The sequence below is a fragment of the Nestor notabilis genome, unplaced genomic scaffold (genome assembly GCF_000696875.1).
Source record: "Nestor notabilis isolate BGI_N333 unplaced genomic scaffold, ASM69687v1 scaffold224, whole genome shotgun sequence".
NCBI classification, from domain to species: domain Eukaryota; kingdom Metazoa; phylum Chordata; class Aves; order Psittaciformes; family Psittacidae; genus Nestor; species Nestor notabilis.
The window spans coordinates 20,813-45,476 of record NW_009924926.1 but is presented as its reverse complement, the minus strand read 5'-3'; the positions used below and the strand labels follow the sequence as shown (position 1 = coordinate 45,476).

General features: G+C 46.4%; 1 protein-coding gene across 1 annotated transcript in view; it reads left to right on the top strand.

Moving 5' to 3' along the window:
- Positions 1-24,664, top strand: part of SETD1B (SET domain containing 1B) — a 48,644-nt gene that overhangs the window by 13,027 nt on the left and 10,953 nt on the right. The window contains exons 6-8 of the mRNA XM_010012793.1: positions 18,178-18,954; positions 23,420-23,590; positions 24,380-24,467. Of these exons, the coding sequence (XP_010011095.1) occupies positions 18,178-18,954; positions 23,420-23,590; positions 24,380-24,467 (1,036 nt within the window). The remainder of the gene's footprint in view (positions 1-18,177; positions 18,955-23,419; positions 23,591-24,379; positions 24,468-24,664) is intronic.

Below are 24,664 nucleotides of genomic sequence, written 5' to 3'. Positions count from 1 at the left end.
ACGCTGAGGTTGAGAAGGTAGAGTCTTAAAAGCCAGGAAATGTGATCCCTTCGTTTCCACAGTAACTGTGCATGAGCCTTTATGCCCATAAGTAGTTGTTATGTATGTGTAATGTATATGGGTACACCTGGGATCCAATTTACGGCTAGAGTGGGATTCATCATGTCTGGAGGGAGATGGGGGGAGTAGATGTGGGGAATGGCAGCTCTGACTGTGTTTTTTTTAATGGAAGAGGGGAGAAAACCCTGAGAGTTGTGATTTATGCCCTGTCTCATAAACACTTTTTCACATTTTCCTGCCTCCTGAGCTCCTGTGAATGCCATCATGCCTGACAGAACCTGTTCCTAATGGAAACTCAAAAAATAGGTATATGTTATGACCATGAATTTCCAGAAATGCAGCCAGCCAATGCCCAGGCAGCAAAGATTGGGATGGCTGCTGTGGTTTGACATGTGAGTTCCACCAGCCACGCTAAAGCTGTGAAATGAAAATGAGAGCAAGCTGCTTAAACTGTGGCTTCAGTTCTGCTCTCCCTGACCCATGCACAGCAGGAGTGAGAAGCCACAGGGACTTCAGGGGATCTTGCAGAGTTTAAGTGCTGAAGTTCAGAAAAAGGCAACACACAAATCCCTCAAAAGGTGATTTAAATATGACATGGCACTGGACCCTTCTGAGAGCTCAGAGGTTGGTTCAGCTTTTGTGACCAGAGGAGGGAGCACGCTGGGGCAGGATTATGTTCTCCCAGCGGTGCTCGGGGCTGAGGATCAGTTCCCATATCACCTGGCCAACATAAGGATGTCCTGGCTCCTGAAGCAGTGGGAATCCTCGTATTTTACCTTTTTTTCAGAGCTGACACTAGAAGACCACAGGCAGGGACTGCTTTTTTGAACATGCGATTCATTTTCCACATGACAACCAGCTGCCTCTACACAAATTTATACGAAGCAGAGAAGTCTGTTTTTCCCAAGTTGTGTTTCACTTTTGACTTTCTGTATTTGGCTCCAGTTTGCTTCTTGGGGTGCTTGCAGAGCTGGTGGTCAGCAGAGCAGAGGGCTTGACCAGCCAGATGCGTTCAGTAGAGAAGGTGGTGAGAGGTAACAAGCCCAGAATCAGTTTTTAAAGTCACTTCTTCAGAGCAGAATTGCATAGGATTCACCTCGTGTTCATGGTGATGCCCTGTATGTGTGTATTCATGGGAATAGGGGGGAAACTAAATGGAGAAATACTTGACTGTTTATGGTTTGGGTTTTTTGGATGCACAGCAACTGTAGAATGAGAGAACATGTCTGTAGTTGGTAACAGAGCTAGAAATGGTGAAATGCTCTGGAGTGTAACTGAAAAATAGAAAGCAGGCTGTGGTTGGGAGGCTGAGTGGTTCTTTCACTCTCTCATACCAGGCCAAGACTTTGAGGCTTTTTCATTTTGCATACTTAATAGAAATGACATTGCCATTCCCTTTTATAAATCACTGTTGCTGATTATACCCTTGCCACTGGCTCAGTTCATTCTCTGTTTTGCCACCAGTGACTTTCTGTATGTTTTCCATTCCTGGTGGAGGGGAATGTATCACTGCATTGCTTGTTAATAGGTAGAGCACTGCTTATTTTTTGTTTATGCAATCCATAGATGCTCTACTGCACTGGAAACCTAGCTCCAAATTACAATGTTTAACCATAGCACACAGCTTATGGCAGAATTATATTTGCAAGTCTGAGCTCTGCACCATTTGCAGTTAGAGAGCCCTGGGCATCTTCCCTTTGCTGCTTACAGAGTTCTTCCTATTCTTTTCAACACTCAGGTTTTAGCAGTGATGATACTGAATGTTCAGATGTCCTAAATACAGCCTGTGAAGCCTCGCATTGAAGTGACACATTTCCCTCACAGTTTCTCCAACCCATTATCATTCTGGTTGCATTTCACATCTGATGATTGTGAAAAGTGACCAAGGGAATGCAGACAAGTTGCTGGATGGCAGCGCGTGTTGCAACGTGCAGTGACACTGAGAAAATGTGCCAGTGTGTTAGGTAATCAGTAGAAATATTGAGAAAATAATTGCTGTTAACATATTGTGCTGGCAGGCACCAGCACAGCACTAATTTCTGGGGCTGGTTTTGAAGGAGATGGAGCAGCCGCTGTGTTCTATATGTGTCTGTGTCTGACACAGAGCAGTGAACAGACGAGCGCTTATTCAAATTTCTGCTGGCTGTTGCCTTTCCTGGAGTCCTCTAAATAGATACAGTTCATCAGTAGAATGGTTTTTTTTTCTATGTGCACCATTTTCAGTCCCATGACTTTGCCACCCCCCTTCTATTAATTGTAATTTTTACTTCGGGTGCTTGTTTGTTCCTAGTGAAGATGGGGCAAAACTCAAAACGAAACCTGTGAGTTCGTTAACTCAGCGCATCACGTACCTGCCCACGAGGGCTCCTTTAACCCAGTGTTACTGCTGTCTCGGGATTCAGTATGAAAGTGCAGTGCTTGCTTTTGGAAATGCCCATTCATCAGGACAAAAAATTGCTCAAAAGTTTTCAGCTCCTAGAAACGAAGTACTAAGAAAATCGTAGAATCCCAGACTGGTTTGTGTTGGAAGGGACCTTAAAGCTCATCCAGCTCCAACCCCTGCCACGGGCAGGGACACCTTCCACTAGAGCAGGTTGCTCCAAGCCCCTGTGTCCAACCTGGCCTTGAACACTGCCAGGGATGGGGCAGCCACAGCTTCTCTGGGCTCCCTGTGCCAGCGCCTCAGCACCCTCACCGGGAAGAACTTCTGCCTCAGAGCTCATCTCAATCTCCCCTCTGGCAGGTTAAAGCCATTCCCCTTGTCCTGTCCCTGCAGGCCCTTGTCTAACGCCCCTCTCCAGGTTTCTTGTAGCCCCTTTAGGCACTGGAAGCTGCTCTAAGGTCTCCCTGGAGCCTTCTCTTCTCCAGGCTGAACAAACCCAGCTCTTTCAATGGTAAGAAAACCCAACAGTGTTTAATTTGCTTAGTGCTAGAATAAAGCCAGTGGCTGCTTTCCCAAGCTTCCAGCCGTGCAGACAAGCCCAATGAGGTCAACATGTGTATAAACTAGCAAGACAGCAAATTGGGGTTTCTAATTTCTCCCCAGGTTGGAATGGGTTCACTTCTCTGGGTGCTGAAGTGTTGCTTCAGGAGCAGTTTGAGTAAAGGAAGTCGTTCGCGGCTTGGGCTTCGGCAATCGCTCTTTGCATAGAGGGCACTGTGAGCACTGCGCAGGCACGGCTCGGGGAGGAAATGAAACTGCTGCTTCAACTCCAAGCTGGCAGCAGCTCCTATGGTTTGGAGGTTTGGTTTGCAGAAGGGTCAGGCAGCTGTAGCAGAACTTCCAATTTTCACTCGTTGGGAATTGGGTGTTTTGATTTTGGCACTTCTTAGTGGCATTGGGATTTGCTTGGCTGCTCTGAACCTGTGTTTTCTGTGGAGTATGTATTGATGTGGAGTTGATAACTGTGCACTAAGTAGAATTTATTGCACACCTTTGACTAGCTCACCTGTGTTTTGCCCAATTTCTTTCTCTCTATTTATATGGGGCAGTAGGTCTGGGAGATCATTAGGGAAAAAAGGTCTGAGCATGGTGAGGAAGGGAGGAAGAGGAGAAGCAGATGGTCCAGGCCTTGCCTGCACCTTCAAAGTGGGATGTCCTCAGGCTCACCACTGCCATATTGCCTGTATCAATGAGTGCAGTGGCACGGAGCTTTAGGAAGAAGAGGACTGAGGATGGTGCAGGTTGGGTGATGTGGAGGAAGGCCTGGGGTTTGGTTTTCCTGGGGTTGAAATTGCTCTTTACTGGCCTAATCAAGGTATCAGTTGTCTGCTGCTTTGGTGGATGGTGTGGAGTGAGAGCTTCTTTCTGATATATCCATTTTTACCCCCCAAAGAGCTGTGTTCCACAGTGATGAGCAGTATAGTTTTGTGCTGTTGTCCAAGTGGTGTGTCCTCCTCCCGCTGTGCAGGATTAACATGTGTTGCACGTGTCCGGGAGACGTTCCCTCTGGAGCCTGGGGAGGGATTGATGAAGTTACTGGCTTCTTCCCAGGTTTCCCTTTTCCCAAAGGAGCTTGTTATTTCTGGTGTCTTGTGTGTCCCAGGCAAAACAAAACAGATATATTTCAGGTGGAAGCAGGGCTTGGTTTAATGTTGGAGCACAGCTCTGGGAACAGTTTCCCAATCTAGTCCTTGTTGCTGAGGGGTCATCAAATGTGGTGTTTAGGTCAGCAGATGTGGCTGAGGAGTTTCCAGTGCAGATAACTGAAATACTGTCTTTGAAAAGGATGCAGATAAATGTGAGCAACTGTTATCATGGTGCTCCAAGCATTTTGCTGTTACCCAGGAAAAGAATTACTTGGAAAATATGAAAATCCTTAGAACTGCATAAAATTATTCAAATGACAGTAAAATATAAAGGGCAATCTACTATTTGAATATATGCCATGGAGACGTGTGTGAAAGGATGCCTTCTGACAAGGGAATCTCAATGAATTGATTTGCTTGTTAATACAGTGTCAGGTGGGATGTATCTCCCAAATTACACTAGAAAAGTGCTAACAGCAGTTACTGAGGTGAATTCCGGGTCACTGAGAAGCAGGAAGGCAGTGTGGGTTTGGGGAAGGCAGCCTGGTCCTAGCAGAGCCCTGATGGAGGGTGGAGACCTGATGCTGAGGTTGTTTTGAAATTCCCTGGGAGCTAGCATCATGCAGGGAGCACCCAGCCTGGCTACGAGACACCAGAAGTAAGCTGTGATCCCTGCTGGGATGGATGCTTAGGCTTCAGCTTGAGGAAATCTTGTTGCCTGACTTTGTCTTGGCTTCTTGCTGGGACACGTGTTACAAAAGGGCTGTGGCACAAGGCTGCAGAGAGGGGAAGTGCCTTTTGGCATGGCTGCTGTGGGTGGACAATGCTTGGGGGGGAACCCTGGTTGGCTTTTTCAGCCCAGCTGAGTGGCTGTGCGTTGCTATGGGGCCATGGCAGGGGGGAGGCAGGGAAGGGAGACACGACTAACTGAAGGTGGGTTTGCACTGGTTTTTGGGGATCAGCCACTGTGCAGTTGTTGCAGCTTCCACATGGCTTCTGCCTGCTCTGAAAGGGTTTGTGTGGATCTGCTTTCAATGTCCAAGCTGAAGAAAACCTGAGCTTTAGATAGTCCCATGCCTTTAAAAAAAATCAGAGGGACAGCTCATAGCAGTTCCTGGAGTTCTGAGCTGGGATGGGGGTTGTGTGGGAATAGATTTTGTTGTAAGTGAATTTGGGGCTAAACATACAGAATTGTAAAAAAGATGGATGTTGGACCCTTGTTATGACTCAGGTTTTTGCAGTAATTCTGCTATTTTAGCTGAACTCTGGTATGAGGAGTGTTGCACAGTGCGACTGTTCTAGCACATCCAGTGAGATGTATTCCTTGTGGTATGTGGAATAAGAAGTACCATGTAGTTCTGGTGCTTCAAAAGATGCAGAGGCTAAACTGTAAGTAAAATACCAAGACTTGCAAACCACCAAGCCTACTCAAAAAGGAGATGTCCATAGCCTTCTAGCTTGTCACCTGCATCCGTGAGCACAGAGCCACATTCTTGCTACTCCTGTGCCTTTCTCACAACTGTTTCTCATAGCTCTTTACACAAGTAGCCTGCCTTTTCTAGAGTTCAATATATAACTGCAAACTAATGAACCAATCTAATGGGAAAGCTGCTTTAAAAACTAAAAGTATGAGCTGTGTGATTGAGAGTGGTTTAGGTATGTCTGGTCAAGTATGGGCTTTAGAGATGCTGTACTGCTGTGTGCTTCTGCAGGGCTTTCCACTCCTCTTGATCATTTTAGCAAAGCTTTTTAAAACAAGCATAAAGCACATGAGTAGAGTAAGTCACCAAGATGGGGAGGCCTGGAAGAGCTGAAGTGGTTGGTGTGAGGAGCAGAGCATGGGGTACCCAGCACTGGCTGCGGCTGGACGGCTCTGCCCATGTGCAGGCAGCCCTTCCGCTTGAGCGGCCATGTGTGGGAGAGCTTGATTATAGCTTTGCTGCAAGAGAGAACAGAGACTTTGGACTAACTCATGAGTAAGCAGGGCAAAGGCATGTCTTCACCTGGGTTGTCTGTGGTGGTGATGATTATTTCCTCTAGGTTTCCAAAAGACCTTCAGTGGGAGGTCAGAGCAATTCATGCCATGCAAAAACCACTCTCAGCAGCAGGGGTGCTCCCCTGGGGTCCCTCTGCAGCTCACAACCAGCAGATTAGGACATGATCTTGTTTCAGTAGTTGCTGGTGGACATGTCTTCCACAAATACCTACTCCATTTTAAACCCATCTGCACTTCTGAGTCTTTGCAGTATCCTGTGGCAATGAGGTGCACAGTTGAAGTTTGCTTTAGGTGCGAAGTGTTGCCATGTGTTTGTTTTAAACCTCCTGCTTGCTAATGAGGAGACAGGTGGGGAAATCAGCATGTTTTACCTCTTGTCTCTTTTCTGAATATTCTATGCCTGCACAAATGGCCGTGGGAGTGCAGCCCAGCTGTGGGGTATTTCCACTCTGGTAATTTAGACAGTTGTGGTTATTTTGCATATCATGGGAATAGTTTAATAGCAAAAGTTTTGTATCTTCTAAAAGGCCATGAGAGATGTCATGTCCTGCACAGAGATTGTTTTTTGGTAAGGGATCAGTTAACGGTTGGCAGGCGCAGGGGTTATGTTTTCATCACCTGAAAGCAGTGGTATGGGGGTAAAAGTTGCCTTTCCCTCACTGAGCAGGTTTTGGAGAGGGTTAACTTGAAGGTATGATTGGCTGGATATTGCTTCAGGCTTTGTCTTAGAATGAGGAAGACTTTTAATGTTTTAATGAATATGTTACATACCTCAGCTGATGTGGTTGTTTCTCTCCTCTCTGCACTTAGTTAAATCAGAGTACAGCAAGAGAAGGAAAATCTAAGCAGGAAATAAAGCAGTGAAAAATTCAAGTTGCCTCCAGAGAGAAGATCTGTTAAGAGAAGTGTTACCAAAGGGGAACTGTTTTCTTGCCTGGCCTCACCCTTACTTTTGAGGAAGAACATCTCTACTGAGCCTCTTTAGCTGCTTGAAATAGGTTCCTTGGAGTGAAGCATCTCCTGTGGTCTAGTTGGGTTTTAATGCATCCTTTGCTGGGGAAGGACTTGTCAGCTTGCGTTGTAATGCTCAGAAACTGAGTGGAGCCTGCTAAGCTCATTAGGGTGCCCATCATCATTTGTGGTCACTGCTGCAAAAGGCTCCACGTCCAGCCACAGCCAGTTAAAGAGAAGGTTTTGTCTTGTGAGCATCTCACTTCTCAGGGTCATTCTCTGCTACTGCCTCCCAGCACCTCCCTCGCACCACCTGCAGTGGTGGCTTTATCCACAGTGGTTAAATGCTTTTTGTCACACTCAGGATCAGGTGGACTGGCTGAACAGGCTTCTCTGCAGCAGTTTTGCTGGGCATTTCAGAAACACAGCAGAAGTCTGTTGTCCTGTCTGGGGATGATGGCAGTGGCTGTCTCCAGAACAGAAGGACACAAGTTTTCTGATTTGAAACCATCCTGTTGCCACTGTGACTGCAGGCAAGATGATAACGAGATCCTAAAGACTTCATTGACAGCATGTTCCTTTTTTCATGCTTGCTTTGTTCTTCTCAAATAGTTGGTACTGGGATAGGAGAGAGCTGCTGGGAGGAGAGGAGTGCTAAGTCTTTGTGACCTCCCAGGCCAGCAGTGGAGGGCTCATGAAAATCTCAGCAAAAGCCTTCAGGAAAGGGAAAGGGTCACATGAAAATCAGGACTTCAGCCCTTTCCCCTTGCTTGTTCCGCACTTTTGGGGGAAGTAAAGCTTGTATTTGTTTGGAAAGGGCTTTTCTGGGCTACCTCCATCAACTGTGGGTTTTCTTGCAGGTGCCCTGGTTGTGCGAATAGGTCAGGACTGCACCCTAGAAATTCAGGGCAAAAATAGCTCAAGCTGTTGGAGAGGGGAGGGAAAAGCCAGGCTCATCATTTGGGATGCCTCTTGAGAAAGGAAGGCAAGTGTCTGAACTGCTGCCCCAGGATATACTAATGGTACCTGGGTCTGAGAGCAGTCAGCAGTGGGCAGAAGAGCATTAAAAGACGATACTGATGAATGATCTGACAGAAGCTCTTCTCTTTTTTTTCTTGTGCTCGTTATCCTTCAAGACCTCAACTCCTTTGTTTCCACTCCCTTCTGAGGAGACTCAGTGTTGCTCTGGTTGCATTGTGGACATCCAGGTCTTGCAGATGAAACTGCTGTTGCTACTGACACTGGAAGTGCAGAGAGCACTGAACAGAGCACTGAAACTGCTGCCATAACTGTCACAGCCACATGATTTCAGATGCTTGGGGTAGTAGTAGTGTGTAAAAGGAGAAGAATATCAAACTGGCCTAGTTCTGCTGATTAAGACTTGTTTAAATACAGTATGTATACAACCTATTCTTCAGTAGGCTGATACCAGCTGGGAAGCTAGCCTGTTTTCCAAGCTTACCTGCTTTCTTATCACCCTATTGGTAGCAAGATCTGAATTCATTGCTCCATTTGACCTAAGGTTTAAGTATAAGGGTAAGCTCAGGGGATGGCATGTGAGCTCCTGCCTGGCACTGAGCTATAAGGTATCTGTGTACTCTGCACTGACAGTTATTGCACCTTTTTCTTTTTAACTTATAGGCGGACTCTGATCTAATGTTGCTAATTCCCTTTATCTCTGATTGTAAAACACCTTCTTCTCTCCAGAAATGTGGGTGTATTTCTGCACACCAGCACAAAGAACAAAACGAAGCAGTTCAGAATCATTTGGGAAATGAGTTCTCCATATACAGTGTGATTTCTCCTAAATTCCTGGCTTTTCTTTGCATCTTTAGAGAAGGAGAAGCTGCCTTAAGCTCTGCAGCTTTTGTGTGTGGACAGACCTTAGAATAAAACCTACTGATAATAGCTGAGATGGCAGAAAATGACAGAGAAAGCCATTGTATGCTTATTGCTGCCTTTCTCTTTTTTCAGAGAGACTGTTCAGTTCTTCTGTTGGATTTGGTTGGTTTGTTCCCAGGACTCTGCATCAATGAACCTGGTGTCTGAAAAGGGCTTTACCTGGGTAAAGCCAGTCTGGCTGTATGAAACTCTTTGGGAGAAGCAGAGAACATTCCCTGACTAATTTATCTGTAGGGGGTATTTTCTTGCCACTCTACCATCCTTTTATGCATGACTTAGCTTCCCAGCCGACTAAAGCCTTTGAAGTTCGATTGCAAATAGCTCTTCAGCTATCCCTTCCCCCCATCTAAAATAGGGAAACCAGAACAACCATTCCTGTGGAAAGAGCCTGCCTTGTTACATGGCTCCCCAGGGTTAACACCCCTCTCTTTTCCTCCTTCCTTTTCCCTACCTCCTCCTCCTCCCCATAAAGAAACCTTTTTTCCCTCCTTAATAAGATCTACTTAAGACTTGAGGAAAAAGGCCATGGTTCCATGAGATGGTAAATCCAATTTTAGGGTGTTTCATATGTGATGAAAACCACTGTGGCCGCATGAGGCAGCCCCTGAATTTGCACACGGTCATCCTGCCACTTCAGATTTGTTCACATTATGCAGAAGGGGTGACTGTCCAGGCCAGCTTCACATCGGGGCACACACAGGCTGCCCAGGCATCCCTGAGCTCAGGATGGGGGTCACTGACTCCCCGTCTCATACTCTCACTGTACTTAATGATCTGCCCAGTTGTATGTACACATTTATCTCTGCTCAGACCTGTGCAGGTGGGAGGTCTGGAAGTTTCCAGTCTCAGTGCTGATGTACATGAACCTGAAGGATGTTATGTGAGCCTGCTCTCTTCCTGGAGCTGTCCCTGCAGACACCAGAGTCTCTTGTGCATGCTGGTAGCCCAAGGGCAATGTCTGGCTTCTCCAAATATCCCTTTTTCAGCGATCTTGCCAACAGGAATGATATAACCATATCATATGGCATGATGTGGTTCAGAGCCTCCCTTCTCTTGGAAGGGAGAAAGACCTGAATTAAACCACCCCTTTTGTGGAAGGTAATGCACTTGCTAACAAAGAGAGCAAACCCTCAGCATGTTATTGCCCTCTTTGCCAATTCATCTCTTCAGGCTTTCTTCAGAGGCAAATCTGGCAGTTGCTTTCGTACTGGTTTGATTTATGGTTCTGAGGCTTTCTGTCCTAGGAAGCTCTTGCAGTGGGCTCTTGAAAGTCATGTTGAAAACTTGAGGTATGGTGCTCTTTTGCCAAGAGAATGGATTTTTGAAAGTACTGAATACTGGCTGGGTCTTCTCCCCCTGTGATCGCATTTCTCAAGTCGTCTTGTTTCTGGATCAGTGAAGATCTGGTTACCTTGGACCACTAATCACACTGCATTTCCTTCCCATCTCTGTCTTTGCTTTACATAGTTGTCTGTCCTTCCCTGCATTCCTTGCTAAATAAAAGGAGGTTTTAGCCACATGGAGATGTGTAAAGGCTGCCTAAGTGGGTGTTTCTTCCTCCAGGTTTCATCCCAACTTTTGGAAAGAAGAATCCATGCATTGTTTCATACAGCTACCGGAGCTTCCATGTACACTCAAGTAAAAAATAGCCCGAACCTCTACTGTTCAATTGTTGCATGATAAATTCTCCTATTTTTCATTTTTTTTTGTGAACCATTTCATGCCCTGAGTCACATCAGGGGCTTTGCTTTAGGAAATAGTGATTTAAGCCACTGCTCCATTCCTTTCCTTGGAGACACTGATATTATTCCACTGTCCTGAGGGGAGAAGGCAGAGGCAAATCCCCTCTGGAGTCTGAAATGTTGCCTCACAGTGTTGAGACCCATCTCGGATGGTTGATGCCTGTGAGGGCCTGCAGGAACCTGGCGATGTAGATTTGCAGAAGCCTGGGATACTGTCTTGAGTACTTCTGCCCATCGTGCAGGAGTCATGTTAGCTCGTTTTGTCATCTTGATTCACTAGGTTTTCTAATGATGGCTTGGACCATTGGGCAGCATTCCAGCTCTCCCACTGGCCTTAAACCACAGTGGTTCTACGTTAGGAGACCTTTTCCCTTTGTAAGCCTCCCCATCTCAAAAACCCTTCCTGCTGTGCACTGAAAGCCCAGGTGAGCTCCTCCTCACATCCTTCTAAATCCCAGCTTGTGGCATCTCCCCATGTACAGGACCATCTAGTTAGGGACCAGCACCAGACACAAACACAGTGATGGCATTTCCTCACCCCTGTCCTGAGACTGATGGGGTCACTGGGGGAATTCTTCCTCTCTCCTTCTGTGATTTGAGGTATCGACTTAGAGTTGGCATTAGAAGAAAAGAAGAAAGTGGCGTAAGTTAAGCTGGTGTTTGCAGTGCTGTTTGTTTACAGTGAGCACTTGAGTATTATTTTCACTTGTTCTACTTGTTGTGCAGCCCTGTAGGTGTGGGGAGAATTGTTTGTGCCAAAGAAGTGCTGCAAATAAGTACCAGACCAAAACACAAGCTGAGCTGACAGTGTGTGTGTCAGGTAGGGTATTGTCATCTTACAGAGCTTGAATCTTGTTTTTCAAGCAGTGGGAGATACTTTAGCAGTTGATAATAAAGAAACACCCAAGTAATGCCTCTCCTGTGAGAAATCCCTGCTCCATTGCAGCCTTTTTGGTGTCCCTTTTTGTGGGACACAGAGGTGAGTCTGTTGCCCTCTTCTGTGTTCTGCTCTGCTTTGTTTGCAACCTTTGCCTGCGAATTAGATTTGCAAAGTGCTGTATAAATATAGAGCTATATTAAAAAAATCTTGCAGTCTTCTGTTCTTGAGATAGAAATACATGTTGCTGAAGATATTTATAATCACTGATCTGTAATATGTTAATCTTTCCATTTGCCTGTTGCTGGCAACGAGCTGGGCATTTTATTATAGTGCAGCCACACCTGAAAGCTGTCTTTATCCCAATTAAAAGCTGCTGTGATTGCAGTTGTGTGCTCTGACAGTGGCAGGACGATGGGATGCTCTCTCGCTGCCCAGAGGAGTTGGAAAGGTGTGATTAACCACGGGGGTGTCCGGGGAGGAGGCAGTAGACCAACTTCAGCATAGATCCAGGTTGCAGTGGTGGTGTTCTGGGCACTGGTGACAGCACAGTTACCTCAACAGGCTTGAGAGCTCACCTGGGAAGGTGCAGGCAGTGGGTTGCTCTCTGTGTGGTTTATCTGCTGCTGTAGCTAAACTGCTGGCAAACCACCTTTGCTCTGCCCTCTCATACTCCACTTCTGCCACACCAGCAAAGTCCCACCCTTGTGTGTGTGTTCGTTCAGAGGGAGAGCTATAATTACAGTTAGGAAAGTGAAAATATTTGTATGTATTGTAAATATGGTGCCGAGTCTGCTTTGTTCATGCCTGACACTGGGAGGTATGGACGCTTAGCACGGTCCTTCTGCTGTGCCATCCTGCCTGAGTGTTGCCCTCCCAGGAAGCAAAGAGGCAGTTTGGACACATGGCTCCTCTTTTTACGTGCTTTGCCATAAACACATGGAACCTGCAAGCCTTTCTCTAGCTAAAAGCGGATTAAAAATGAACAAAGCAATACTCTCTGAAGCCCTTGCTGTAGATTTCGGACAGCAAGAGGTATTCACTCTTAGTGAAGCGAACGGTGGGATTATCTGGGTCAGACTTGAATGGGTTTGTGTTTGTTTTTTTTTTAAAAGGAGTTTTTAGTTGAAATTGTGTCACTGAGGAACAGTTGCAGGTGGCAGGTTGGCATCCTCAGGATCCCTTTTTGTTCCAGACGGTGTTGTAAGGTACAGGCAGGTTTGAAATGTCTCGTTCTTTTTAATGTGCTCTGTAGAAGGAGTCTGGGAAGAGAGAGGTGTGTGTTAGAGAGTTTGAGCTCTTTTGACCCTTGGATCAAAGCATATTGCTCTGGGGCCATTTCTCTTGTCAAACACGGGGCATGGTGAGGGGAGGCAGCCAGAGCTGGGGAAGTTAGAGGGACCTCAAGTCTGTTCTCGACTCTGCAGCGTGATGTGCAACCCTGTCGGGTCAGTTGTCTTCTTGTCCTCACCTCTGAAGGCTTTTATTTCCCTACCTCTTTGTAGGGATAAAAGGTGAAGCTTGTTCACTTGCAAAATGTTTAGACCTGGGTGGACTTAATCCAAAACCAAGTGATGACTGTTTGACCAGGTTAGGAAAACTTCTTGTCTGAGAGTCACTTCTGATTTTAGTTCTGGCTTTATGGAAAAGCTGCTTCTCAACATTTTAAATGGCAAAGATTTGCCGTGTTTAAATATGGAGTTTTTTAAAGTTTAAGGCTTTGTTGTTTCCTTTCTGTGAGTGCAAGTTGGAGCAGGCTGAAAGGTTTGCTACTTCTTGCAAGCATGGGATGCTTCACTTCATTACAGCTAATGACCTTGCATTGTGCTGAATGCCATTGATCTTGCATGTCATTGTTTTGATGCACCAGAGCTCAGCCAGGCTGTGTCAGAGCAGTTGCTACGTTCAGTGGTATAAGTTCCCTACCTCAAATATAAGTAACATGGTACCCAGCAGAGTATTTAAGTGAAATTAGCTGTAAGCTGATGGTATTCAAAATGCATTCTGAAATTCTGAGTAAACTCTTTCTCAGATGGCCTTTTTAAAAGGAAATGAAAGCATGTGAAGTTCCTCTGCCCATAGGAAAGGTACCGAACAGCACCTACGATGAAGCTCCCAACTGCTGCCGCAGTGTCAGTGCTCCTCTGGGAACAGCCTCTTCACATCTGGAAACTGCCAGATCTGCATGCAAATATTAGGATGTAGTTTCTTTTTTCTGCAGGTATGAACATTTGCTTGCTAAATGCTGGGTATTGCTCTGAGATTAGACCGATACCCTGCATTCAGTGGCTCTCTACCCTGTCATTATTCAGGCTGATGCAGGAGTGAGATCTTGGGATGCTCCCTTCACTTAAGAGGCTCTGCCTGTGCTAAAACACACTGTACCAGTATTAAAGGTGTCATTTAGCATTTTGGGTGAACAATGAATGAGGCCATTTGTAATCAGTTACGCTGATGTGAATCTCTCCCAACAAATTTGCATCATTAAAACACCTTTGGAAAAATGTGTCATGCATATAATTAAATACCTGTTTTGCTAACTCTTGATTTAATTAATGCAAAGTAAAGATGGCAGCACAAATTAATTTAGTAGGAAATGGCTTTTCTCTCAGTGGGCTGAAGGGAGGTAGGTTTTCTGGAAGCGTTATACCAGGTGCCCTCAGAAGCAGGCGGGTGAGCTCCATGTCTGATTGACACAGGTTTGTGACAATGATGGCAATGACATCCTCATAACAGTACATATGCCTTACATCAGCTTCCTTTTTTCCCATTGCAAGAGCAAAGAGGGAGGCCAGCAAGAAGGCAGTTTCTTTGGGAGGACAGTGTAGCTACTTTTCAGCTTTACCCTGAGAGGTATTTGGTAGCAACCGCAGTAAATCCAGGTTCAGACAGGTGAATGAAAAGAAATACGTATAACAGAAGATCTTTCAATGTCTCCCCTTGGTTTTTCTTTCTGTACCTTGATCCCTTTCACTCAGTTGGTGCCCATGTTTCCCCCTGCCATAGATACTGCTTTCCTGTAACTGCTCATCCACTTTAAATATTCATTCTTCTTAACTTTCTTTAAAGACTCCCTTTTAGACGATCTTCTTTTGGTTTGACCTCTTTCCTAACCTTGGGTATTCTTTTTTCAACCCCTTTGCCTTTTTGATCTGTTTCTCCCTGCCGCTTCGTCTCTTTCACTTTCCATCTTGCTTGGGATAAAACTGGAGCACAGACTGTTCACTGTAAAAGTACAGGTGAGTTGTCAGCCCAACATTATGGGAAGCAGAGAATCTGTTGTTGCTTCCTGCAGACCCATCAGAGCACCAGAAGAATTAAAATAATCTTTCATATGTGAATAATGCTACTTATTGCTTTGGCAGTTCTTATTTCATCTTAAGTAAAAATAAACCCTAGAATCCCAGACTGGTTTGTGTTGGAAGGGACCTTAAAGCTCATCCAGCTCCAACCCCTGCCACGGGCAGGGACACCTTCCACTAGAGCAGGTTGCTCCAAGTCCCTGTGTCCAACCTGGCCTTGAGCACTGCCAGGGATGGGCAGTGTTTATGCAACTGTAAATACATGTATGTAGGAAAAAGCTGCAGTGCACTACAGCATGGACTCCAGCTCGTCCTGCCACCTCTCTGCAGTTACAGAATTTACTTTCTCCAGCTGATCTTTCCTTCAAGAGGGAAAACCAACATCATTTATCAGGCAGGATTCTTTGGTATTGAGAATGAGTAAGGGGCTGGTGCAGATGGGAGTAGGCTCTGGGTGGTGGGCAGAAGCACATGGGTCTCCTGCAGCAGGACTGGCTGAGATGGGCTGCTCTGGGCTGGTGGTGCTGCAGGAGGGGAGAATCCCACAGGGAGGACTGGGGATCAGGGAGGGTTTGTGGCTTGGAGCTCCCCATCACGCTGCCTAGTACTGGTACTCCACTGAGGCTTCATGAGGTGACTTTCCTCCATGCCCCATCAGATGAGATGAATGCAAGCATAAAGCTGATTTCGTTTATCTTTTGGTAGCCTGAAGAGTTTTGGCTTCCTATCCAATGGTGACCTTTAGCATCATGCAGTTTTTGCAGTTGGAAACAGTGCTTTTAGCAGTGCCTTTTATGTTCACTGACTGAAAAACGGTGTCTGTTTCACAGGAAACTTGTTTACACCTGCCACAGTCCTCATCTTTCTCTTCCTTCGCTCCTTTCACTGGAGCTGCAGCAGTTGAAACTGCAGAACCCTCGGTGTGGGATGTGACTGCAATAGAGCAGCTGGGGAGGGGATGCAGGGGGTGAGACCTGCTTAGAAACCTTAGCCAGATGTAGACAGCTCAAGGAGGAGATGACACAATTCAGCTTTGGAAAGACTCAAGTACAGTGGGTTATTATTTCTACTTCTGTTTTTTTAACTGTTCATTTTGGGGTTTACAGAGCAGCTCTTGGAATGCCTTCCTGCACGTACAGATGCAAGTCCCCTCTCCGTTACTCTTAGCACTTGCTGCAGGGTTTGCCAGGCTTGTGCTTTCAGCCCTTCTGCAGGTGGTTAAACCGTGGTCTCCTGAGGGGGTTGGACATTCTCAGACCACTAAAACCACAAGTGGCTTTTTGGAGGTGACCCATGCAGTGCATGAGCTGGTGGGTTCATGCTGCAGCAGAAGAATGCGGGGAAGCCAAGGCGAGGGGAGGTGCTAGGACAGGAGGATTTGCAAAGCTGCTGTTGGAAGCGTTGTGCTCAGCCTGCTCTCTGGTGGTAGCTGCTGGAGCAGAGATGACCTTTGATGAAACGTGAAGCATTTGGTTTGATTTGGATAGTTGTGGTTGCTCAGCTTCATACAGCTACAGTTTAAAGTTGTCAACTCATCTGCTCTTGCTTTTGTTCCCTTATGCCATGCAAGGTTCACAGGTTAAAAATCATATCGCAGCAGCTTTAAAGCCACCAAAGCTTGTTTCTTCCCAGCAGCACTGCCCAGTGCAGGTTGTCCAGTGTCTGATAAAGGCTGAGCTCTATCGCTCTTTTCTTTCAGGCTGGGGAGACTAGTAGGAGAGCAGACAGAAGAGGCACCTGCTGGCACGGAACATGGAAGAAATAAACAGCTTTAGGATCTTCAGTCAAATTTGGCTGAAAACAGCCAGCAGGATGCAAAACACTTGCTAGGACTGAGATACAGAGAGGCACTTAAAGACCGTTTGACTGTGATCTCTTCTTACTGCCTCAGCTGGGCTGGAGCCTGCAGCATGCAGGGCAGGCAGGAGAGCTCTGGCAGAGGTGGAGCATCACTGTTGTGCTCTGTCTGTGCTGGTGAACGTGGGGATTCTCTTTCTTTAGATCAGCTGGAGGCAACATGCAAACTGTTTGTCTGGCTTTCTTGTGTGAAGCTGTTGTGAGGAAGGAGGTGCTTGGTAAATCCTTCAAAGGAGATAGGCCAGCCATGCTAGTAGAGAGCCTGGGAGAGACAGTTGGGATGAGTGCTGCTGCTTTTCAGCCCTGAAAATAGCTGAGGGGTGTTTGCTGTGTCAAGAGTGATGGTGTGTGACAGTTATAGCTGGGAAGAAAAAAAAGGAAGAGTGGGAGAAATAGTTTTGGTTGTTGGGATCCTGTCCTGTGTTTGCCGACATCCCACTAGTAAAAGGTCAGCTCCATTCATGTTTCCTAGATAGACTGTCACCGTGTTGGATATGTATTCCAGCAGTATTTGGTTGCTGTATTTCTTACCAGGATTTGTTTTCACGATACCTGAGGGATGTGAGAGTCATACATGTGGTTTCTTTGTGCTGGAGACACCTTCAGGACTGAAGTGCCTTTAGGACATAGCATGCAGGTGACCATTTGCTGTTGAGGATGGAGCTTTTCTGTTGGACAACACCTAATGAGGCAGCTTTGAGATTTCAGAGCAAGCACGTCTGTTGTAATCCGTTTTCCATCCCTTTGATAGCAGAGGTAGAACATCGTTTTAGCATTTTATGTAACTCTGTATTTCTTGTTGCTAGTAAAGTATTCATTTTTGCCCAGAAACATGATATATGCTGTGTCTTTGAATCCCAGTATTTATGACTCTCATGCTTAAAGGCAATTTAAGGAGATTTAGGGTTCTCTTTTCCCATGTGAATTGCTGTGGTCTAGTCAAGACAACTTGTAGCAGCAACCACGTGGAAGTGTTGTCTTCCCACAATTAGAGGTTAAGAGTTGACAGCAAATGAGCCAGGGATTATAATTAAAAAACAGGGTAATTTGAGCATGGTGAAAACTAAGGAATAAAACCTTGTATTGGAATGCACCTTGTCAGTATTAGGTGCAAATAAGAGAAAATGTATCTTGCAGTGAAAGATGTTTGGATTGTGTATATTTTGCTGAGCATGGGAGCAATTCCTCCTATTCCATAGGAGCTGAGGGTTTTGTGCAGTTGGTACTGATGCTCTTTTGGAAAGCTTTTACCTCTCTGCTTCCTGAGGTCTGACATGGAAGAGAAAAGCTTCAATAGGCACCAGCTGCTCAGCAGGCCCTTTCTTTTCAGGGCATCGCTTGCTTTTCTTCATTCCCAATTAAAGTGTGTGTTAAACTTAGCTTTTGTTTGAAGCAGCCGGCACTGTGGTATTCCATGTAAAAGGAATGTGCTCCTCACCTTTTCTCTCTCTTTTGCCACAGGGTCAGCATTCTTCAGGGGAGGACATGGAAATCTCTGACGATGAGACCAACCCTGCACCCATCACCAGTGCAGAATGTGCCAAAACCATTGTGGTGAACTCCTCTGTCAGCAACACAGCCGTGATGGCCCCATCGATTCCTCCCATGCCACCACCAGGATTCCCTCCTCTTCCTCCTCCTCCTCCACCACCTCCACAGCCAGGCTTCCCAATGCCTCCACCGCTGCCCCCACCACCTCCACCTACTCACCCTGCTGTCACTGTCCCCCCACCACCGCTCCCTGCCCCTCCTGGGGTCCCTCCACCTCATATCTTGCCTCCGCTTCCTCCGTTCCATCCTGGCATGTTCCCTGTCATGCAAGTGGATATGATAAGTGTCTTGGGCAACCAGTGGGGTGGCATGCCAATGTCCTTCCAGATGCAAACTCAGATGCTGAGCCGCATGATGCAGGCACAGAACACGTACCAGTATCCGCCTTTCATGACGGGACGGATGCAGTTTGTGAACCTTCCACCCTACCGCCCTTTCTCGATGGGAGCAGCTCTTGGTCGTGGTCAGCAGTGGCCACCACTGCCCAAGTTTGACCCTTCGGTTCCACCACCGGGTTATGAGCCAAAGAAGGAAGATCCCCACAAAGCCACTGTGGATGGAGTCCTCTTGGTCATAGTGAAGGAACTAAAGGCTATCATGAAAAGGGACCTGAACCGGAAGATGGTTGAAGTGGTAGCATTTCGGGCATTCGATGACTGGTGGGACAAGAAGGAACGTCTGGCAAAGGTAGGCTTGCACGTACTCTCTGCTGGATCCCAAGGACAACTGTCCTTAGTGCTTGTGGCCAGGGCGTGGGTAAGCAGGGGTCTAGAATTGACTTTAAAAACCCTACAACCCAAAAATGCTATGGCAGTTGAAACAGAAGCAAAAAATAAAGCTAAAGTGGAATAGCTTTGCTGTGAGAAACCCCATTGCTTGAGGCTGCTGAAATTAAATGGGAGGCATACAGGTCCCTGTCCCTCACCTGGCTCCGTGCTTCCCCACAGGGTGGGCTTCATGCTGAGGCAGGCAGCAGGAGTGTGTGCTGAGGTTTCTCAGTCTGCAAGTACCTGGAAGGTGCTCAGGCACTGCAGGCATCTGCCTTGGGACAGTGTAACACTCTGGTATTAAACTTGGTGTATTTCCATGCTATCACTCCATAAATGCAGGCATTTCATGCTGCTTTGCCATCAGAAGAAACACGAGTGGGAATTTTAGTCCTTCCCAGTCATAGATGGAAGTACACCATGCAGAGTTATCTCTGAACACATCTGGAGTCATAACTGCTCACCTAGGAGTGAGCTGCTGCTCTGTCTCACACCATCCCACTGGTTGAATGTGGTCCTGAAGAAAAAATGTTTAGTTCTTGGTGTTGTCCCTCTGCTTTAGGGTGATCTCCTCCTCGTCCTCTCCAGCTTTGGGGTCACTTTAGGCAAGCCCTTTATCTGCAAGGAGCTAAGCACAGGGTCTTGGACACCATGTTCATCTTTGGTGGCACGCTGCCCAAGCTGGCCTGCATGGCTGCTCCGTTCATCCTGGCAGGATGCCTCCAGAAAGGGGTTTGCAGGAAGAAACGACCCCCAGATCAGGACAAAAATGTGCAAGGGCTTCTCACATCTAAGAGGAAACTGAACGTTATCTCCAAAACACTGAAGTTAGATGTAACAGGAATGTTTGAAACCACCAAGCTGCTGGTTTGTGTTCCCCACTTCATGTGATGAGATCTGTGGGTATTTCCAGTTCTCTGCACTCCTCCCGCCTCCCCAGTCCATGTATGCAGCAGCAATTAACTAAAAAGCTGAATATGGGCCAAATACATGAGGAGTTCCAGGGATTAGTTAAGGAAACAGTTCTGCATAAATTGTCTGATCCTTTCTCAGCCAATTTAAAGTGTACCTCAGCCAGCAAACAGCTCTGTGACCTAATATGTGATGAATTTGTCACTACCAAAAGAAAACTAACACTATACAAAGTAATTCTCAGGTTTGCGTGAACCTATTACAGTTAGTTATTGTAAATACAATCCCAACAAACCAAACCTGCAAATGCATCTTCTGTTCCAGATGCCAGTTTTCAGAGCAGTGTCTCCATCACCCACCAGAAGCACGTTAACTCTAGTGCCTGGGAGAGCTCCTTGGCTTTCCATTACCGTTCCATTGGTAATGCTGCTGCTGCACAGCTGGTTTATAACAGTGTAATTTGTTCTGGCTTGGAGCTGGCTGGGGTGACGTGTGACAGGAAACCAGGTCCCTCTCCTGACTAATGCTTGGAGCTTCTGTCTCCCACCAGCGAGTGTGTGCTGACCATTTTGGAGGAGGCCCCTGGATTTCCAGGCTAGTGAGGGAAACAGTTCCAGCAAACAGTTGCAAAAGCAGCAACTGAAGTACCCAAGAAGTTGTTCTAAACCAGGCATCTGCAGCAGAGAAGCAGTAGCAAGCCTAGGCAAATCTTCAGCAGCTGCTTAGGCTCTTTTTATCCCAAGCTATGGCTGGATTTAGCATGTTCCTCCCTTAACCTGGAATTTGTAAGCCATTTTGGGAAGGGAAGTTGACTTGCCACAGTCTTGCCACAGTCCTTGCCACAGGTTATGTTGGACAGGAGTATTCTAATTGAAAATATGAAATTACTGCATGGAAAACCACCAAGCTTTCTGTCCAGGAACAGAAATGCCAGAGCCATGGCTGCTTCAGGGCACCGCCTGGAGAAGCCTCTACCAGGCCATGTGCTACTGTCACATGTGGAAAAATGTCACATATTTCAGAGCCTCCTTTCTGCTGGGACTGGGCACCCCCTGACACTGGTGGGGGACAGGATTCCTTCTCAGTGATAAACTGACTCCTAAACTGAACTTACCTTCCTATTCCTGGTGTCTTCATGCACATGTGAGGATGAGCCAACTGGGCTCCTTGGTGGCAGCTGGGGGTCAGTAACCCACATACTGTGCCATCAAAATGATTTTTCCTAGAATAGACCAAGATCTCCAGGCACTGTTTGAGCTGAAATGACCCTCCAGAACCAGGTCCTGCATCCCCATTTCCTCCCTCCTCACAGTTTTAATTGGAGCTCCTCATATTTTTCCTTACTGATTGATGGTAGTGAAAGAAATGATGTTGCTTTCAGAGGTTTGGCAGTGTAAGTAAGACAACATCTGTGCTTGTTTACATCTTTCTTTATTTTCTTTGGAAATAAATGAAGCACATTTGTAGTGAGAGATAATATCTTTTAATATCTCCTATCCTTGGACCGTCTAGCTGCAGCAGTCCTGTTATTTCACAGGAGAAATCAAAGCTCATCTGGGAAGCACATGAGCTCCACTGTATGCCACTTCCTACAGTAGGTCTCCCTGACCTTCCCAAGCATGACAGCAGGAAGCCTTGTGGGTTTCTTTTTATCCCCTGACTGCCCAACAATGTTCAAGTGTAGGACAGCAAATACCATCTACACAATGCTGCTGGCAGCCCCTGAACCTTCAACCACACGAGAAGGCAACACACTTGTTGCCTCCCGTGCCTCAGTTTCTCTTTTCTGCCTGCATTTTGGCTGCTACATTCCATCAAAGGAATACGTATATATGTATGAAAGTTCCATGCCATAGGTAAAAAGTGGGAAAGCTCAAGGATAAAGCTGGTGTCCTAGGTCAGGCAGGATGGAAAACATATGGGGTGAAAGCTGCTAAGGAGCATGTTGCTGGCGAAGGCAGCACGTACCACAGACCTTGTCTGCCTGAGGAAAGCTTTTCCCTGTTCCCAAACCTAGTGTTGGTTTAAGTTTGAAAGCCTGAATAAGATGCATTAAGCAGAGTGCCAGGAATATCCAGCCATCCCTGACCATGGAGTGTTTGGACTCTCTGCTTGATATTCCCATTAGTCTTGTCCCTTATTAGCAGGAGAGCTGAGCTCATGCTGCTTCTCTGGTGATTACAGCCCGCTTTGGCAAATGAGCTCTGTTAATGTCTGTTGAACTGACTTTCAGAGGTTGTTGTGCCACTGGCTGGTGGGAGTGAACGTTACCTCCGGTGCCCTTTGCTCAAGAAAAGCATGGCATGCCACAGGGCATCGTGCTCTCCCTGCCTCTGCCTCTTCACAGCTGCAGAGGTTTGAATTCCTGCTCTTCTTTCACACCTCTGGTCAGGTGAAAAGGGTTTGATGTGGCTGAGCAGAGATGATTTTCCTGTTTGCCAGGACTGGAGTCTTCTGACAGGTTTTGTGGACTTGTGCTGTGGTTGCCAAGTGAACACAGGGATGTGTGTGATTTTTGACTCACTATATTGTGTCTTGCACTAAAAAGAAGAAAGGTTTTCCCTACTAGAAGGTCTGAAGTTGCTTTCAGTTATGTGGGTTAGCAAATGAAGGTAGATAATACAGTGTTAGGCTGACTTGCCTAAAGCTGTTTGAGTTTATTTGCAAGAGGTATATGTATAACTCTATTTCTCACATAGCTGTGACCAGACCAGATGGGCTCTTGCGGTGTTTGGGAGTAGTGGTGTATTCCAGCTCCTAAGCTTCCCTTCAGAGTTCAGGATCTTTTCACAGTAGCTGCTCTTTGTGTTCCCTTGGGCTGTTGAGTCCTGGGTTCATGTTTGCACCTTTTCTTCCCCTTTTATCTCTCCTTTTTTCAGCCCTTGCTTCCAGCATCTATGCTGGATTCTGTCTGTTTGGAAAGTGGCCACTGTGGTGTCCACACCAGATGCTTGAGAGACCTGAAATGAGCCATGGGGGCTAATGGGTCTGTTCATTTCCCTTGTCCTTTCTTGTGAAGGACTCTGGCCTGTGTTAAAGTGCATGTGAAGGAAATTGAGACTGTGTCTTAAGGCACTCAGTGGAGAAAGCAGGAGGGTCTGCTCTGCTTCTTGCCAGGGTGGAGGCTCCAAACGCAAGATCACTCAGTGTCCCATGCTAAGCCACTGTTCTGGGAATCCCAGCAATTTTGCCTTAATCAATTTTAATACTTTGTGCAGAGCAAATAACTTAATATGCAAAGGGGAGAAGGCTCCTTAGAGCTGGAAAGGTGTTGTTATCAAGAAGAGCTCTTGCACCTTGTCCCTTTCAAGTGTGCGTGGCCATGTGGTGCATCTTCAGCTGCCCTTGCCTTCAGAGGATCTGGTGGCTGGGCAAGGCAGTGACATTTCACAAACCTCAACTGTCTGTAAATGGTTTCCAGAGTTTGTGTGCTTCCCAGGACATTTTCTACTCGAGTGCTGTCTCTGTTGCAGGCATCTCTCACTCCAGTGAAGTCTGGAGGAGAAGTGGAGGAAAAACCAAAGCCAAAGGATCGAATCGCATCTTGTCTTTTGGAGAACTGGAACAAAGGAGAAGGCCTGGGATATGAGGGAATTGGCTTGGGCATTGGGCTGCGAGGGGCCATCCGGCTGCCATCCTTCAAGGTAAAACCAGAGATCTGTCTTCATTATGCTAATATTCCCTCCCAGCCTTTGCATCTACCACTTGTGTGAATTATCTGCAAAGGATCTCCCAGCTCCCCAAGCTAAATGAGACATTTGCCTGTGTTTAGGACACAGCATTTCAGCATGATTGTAAAAGATGCTTCTGCTTGTGGTGCTTTACACAGTTATTTGCTCAGAATGTTTTGCAGTTTGGCAGCTGAGTCTCACCTGAAGTTTGGTTTAAAGTGTTCTTTGCCCATGTGAGTTCACAGAATCAGACCTGCAAGCACAGGGTCACACAGAGCTTTGCATAAGCCATGAAAAGCATCTTAAAGTGTGGGTTAGAGGAGGGTAGAGGGCTTCCCTGGAATTAAGCTTTTGACTGCACAGAAGGTGCAAGTGAAGGTTTGGGATGAGGGGTCCTGCAGCCTTTATTTAGAATAAAACTTGCTCTGAGCTTCTTTAAGATGTCATAGGCTTAGGTTCTCTTTCTGTTCTGCTACATCTCAGACACATGGATTTGTCAAGTTTTCTCTGTCATCTTCAAAGTGCGTGGTGATGACATGCACCCTGCTGGTACCCAGGAGTGTTTTGATGCAAATTGATGGGGCAGAATTTCATTCACAGTGAAATTCTGTTTGGAAGCAAATAAAGGGATCAAGAGCTGGAGAAGTGTCCCTTGGTTTCTGGTGTAAGTCACCATGGCAAAGTAAAGCAGTAGCAATTTGCTTAAGAAGTTGATTTCTGCCTTTCTAAACTTTAGAAATGCTAATTGTGTCTTTTGTTCAGGTGAAAAGAAAGGAGCCACCTGAAGCTGCCTCAGCGGGAGATCAGAAGAGAATCCGGCCTTCTACTTCTGTCGATGATGAAGATGAAGGTTTGCAAAGCACATTTGTTTAAAACACAAGAGCAGATGCAAACCACACGCAAGCTGAATTCTTTTAAACTTCACAGCAGTGTGCTCACTTAGTTAGACACAGAGTCAAGGATCTGAGCCAGACCCCTCCTTCTCACAAACCTCTCATCAGCTGGGTGCTGTCTCCTCTGGATTCAGTTATTTCAGATGCACTGGCT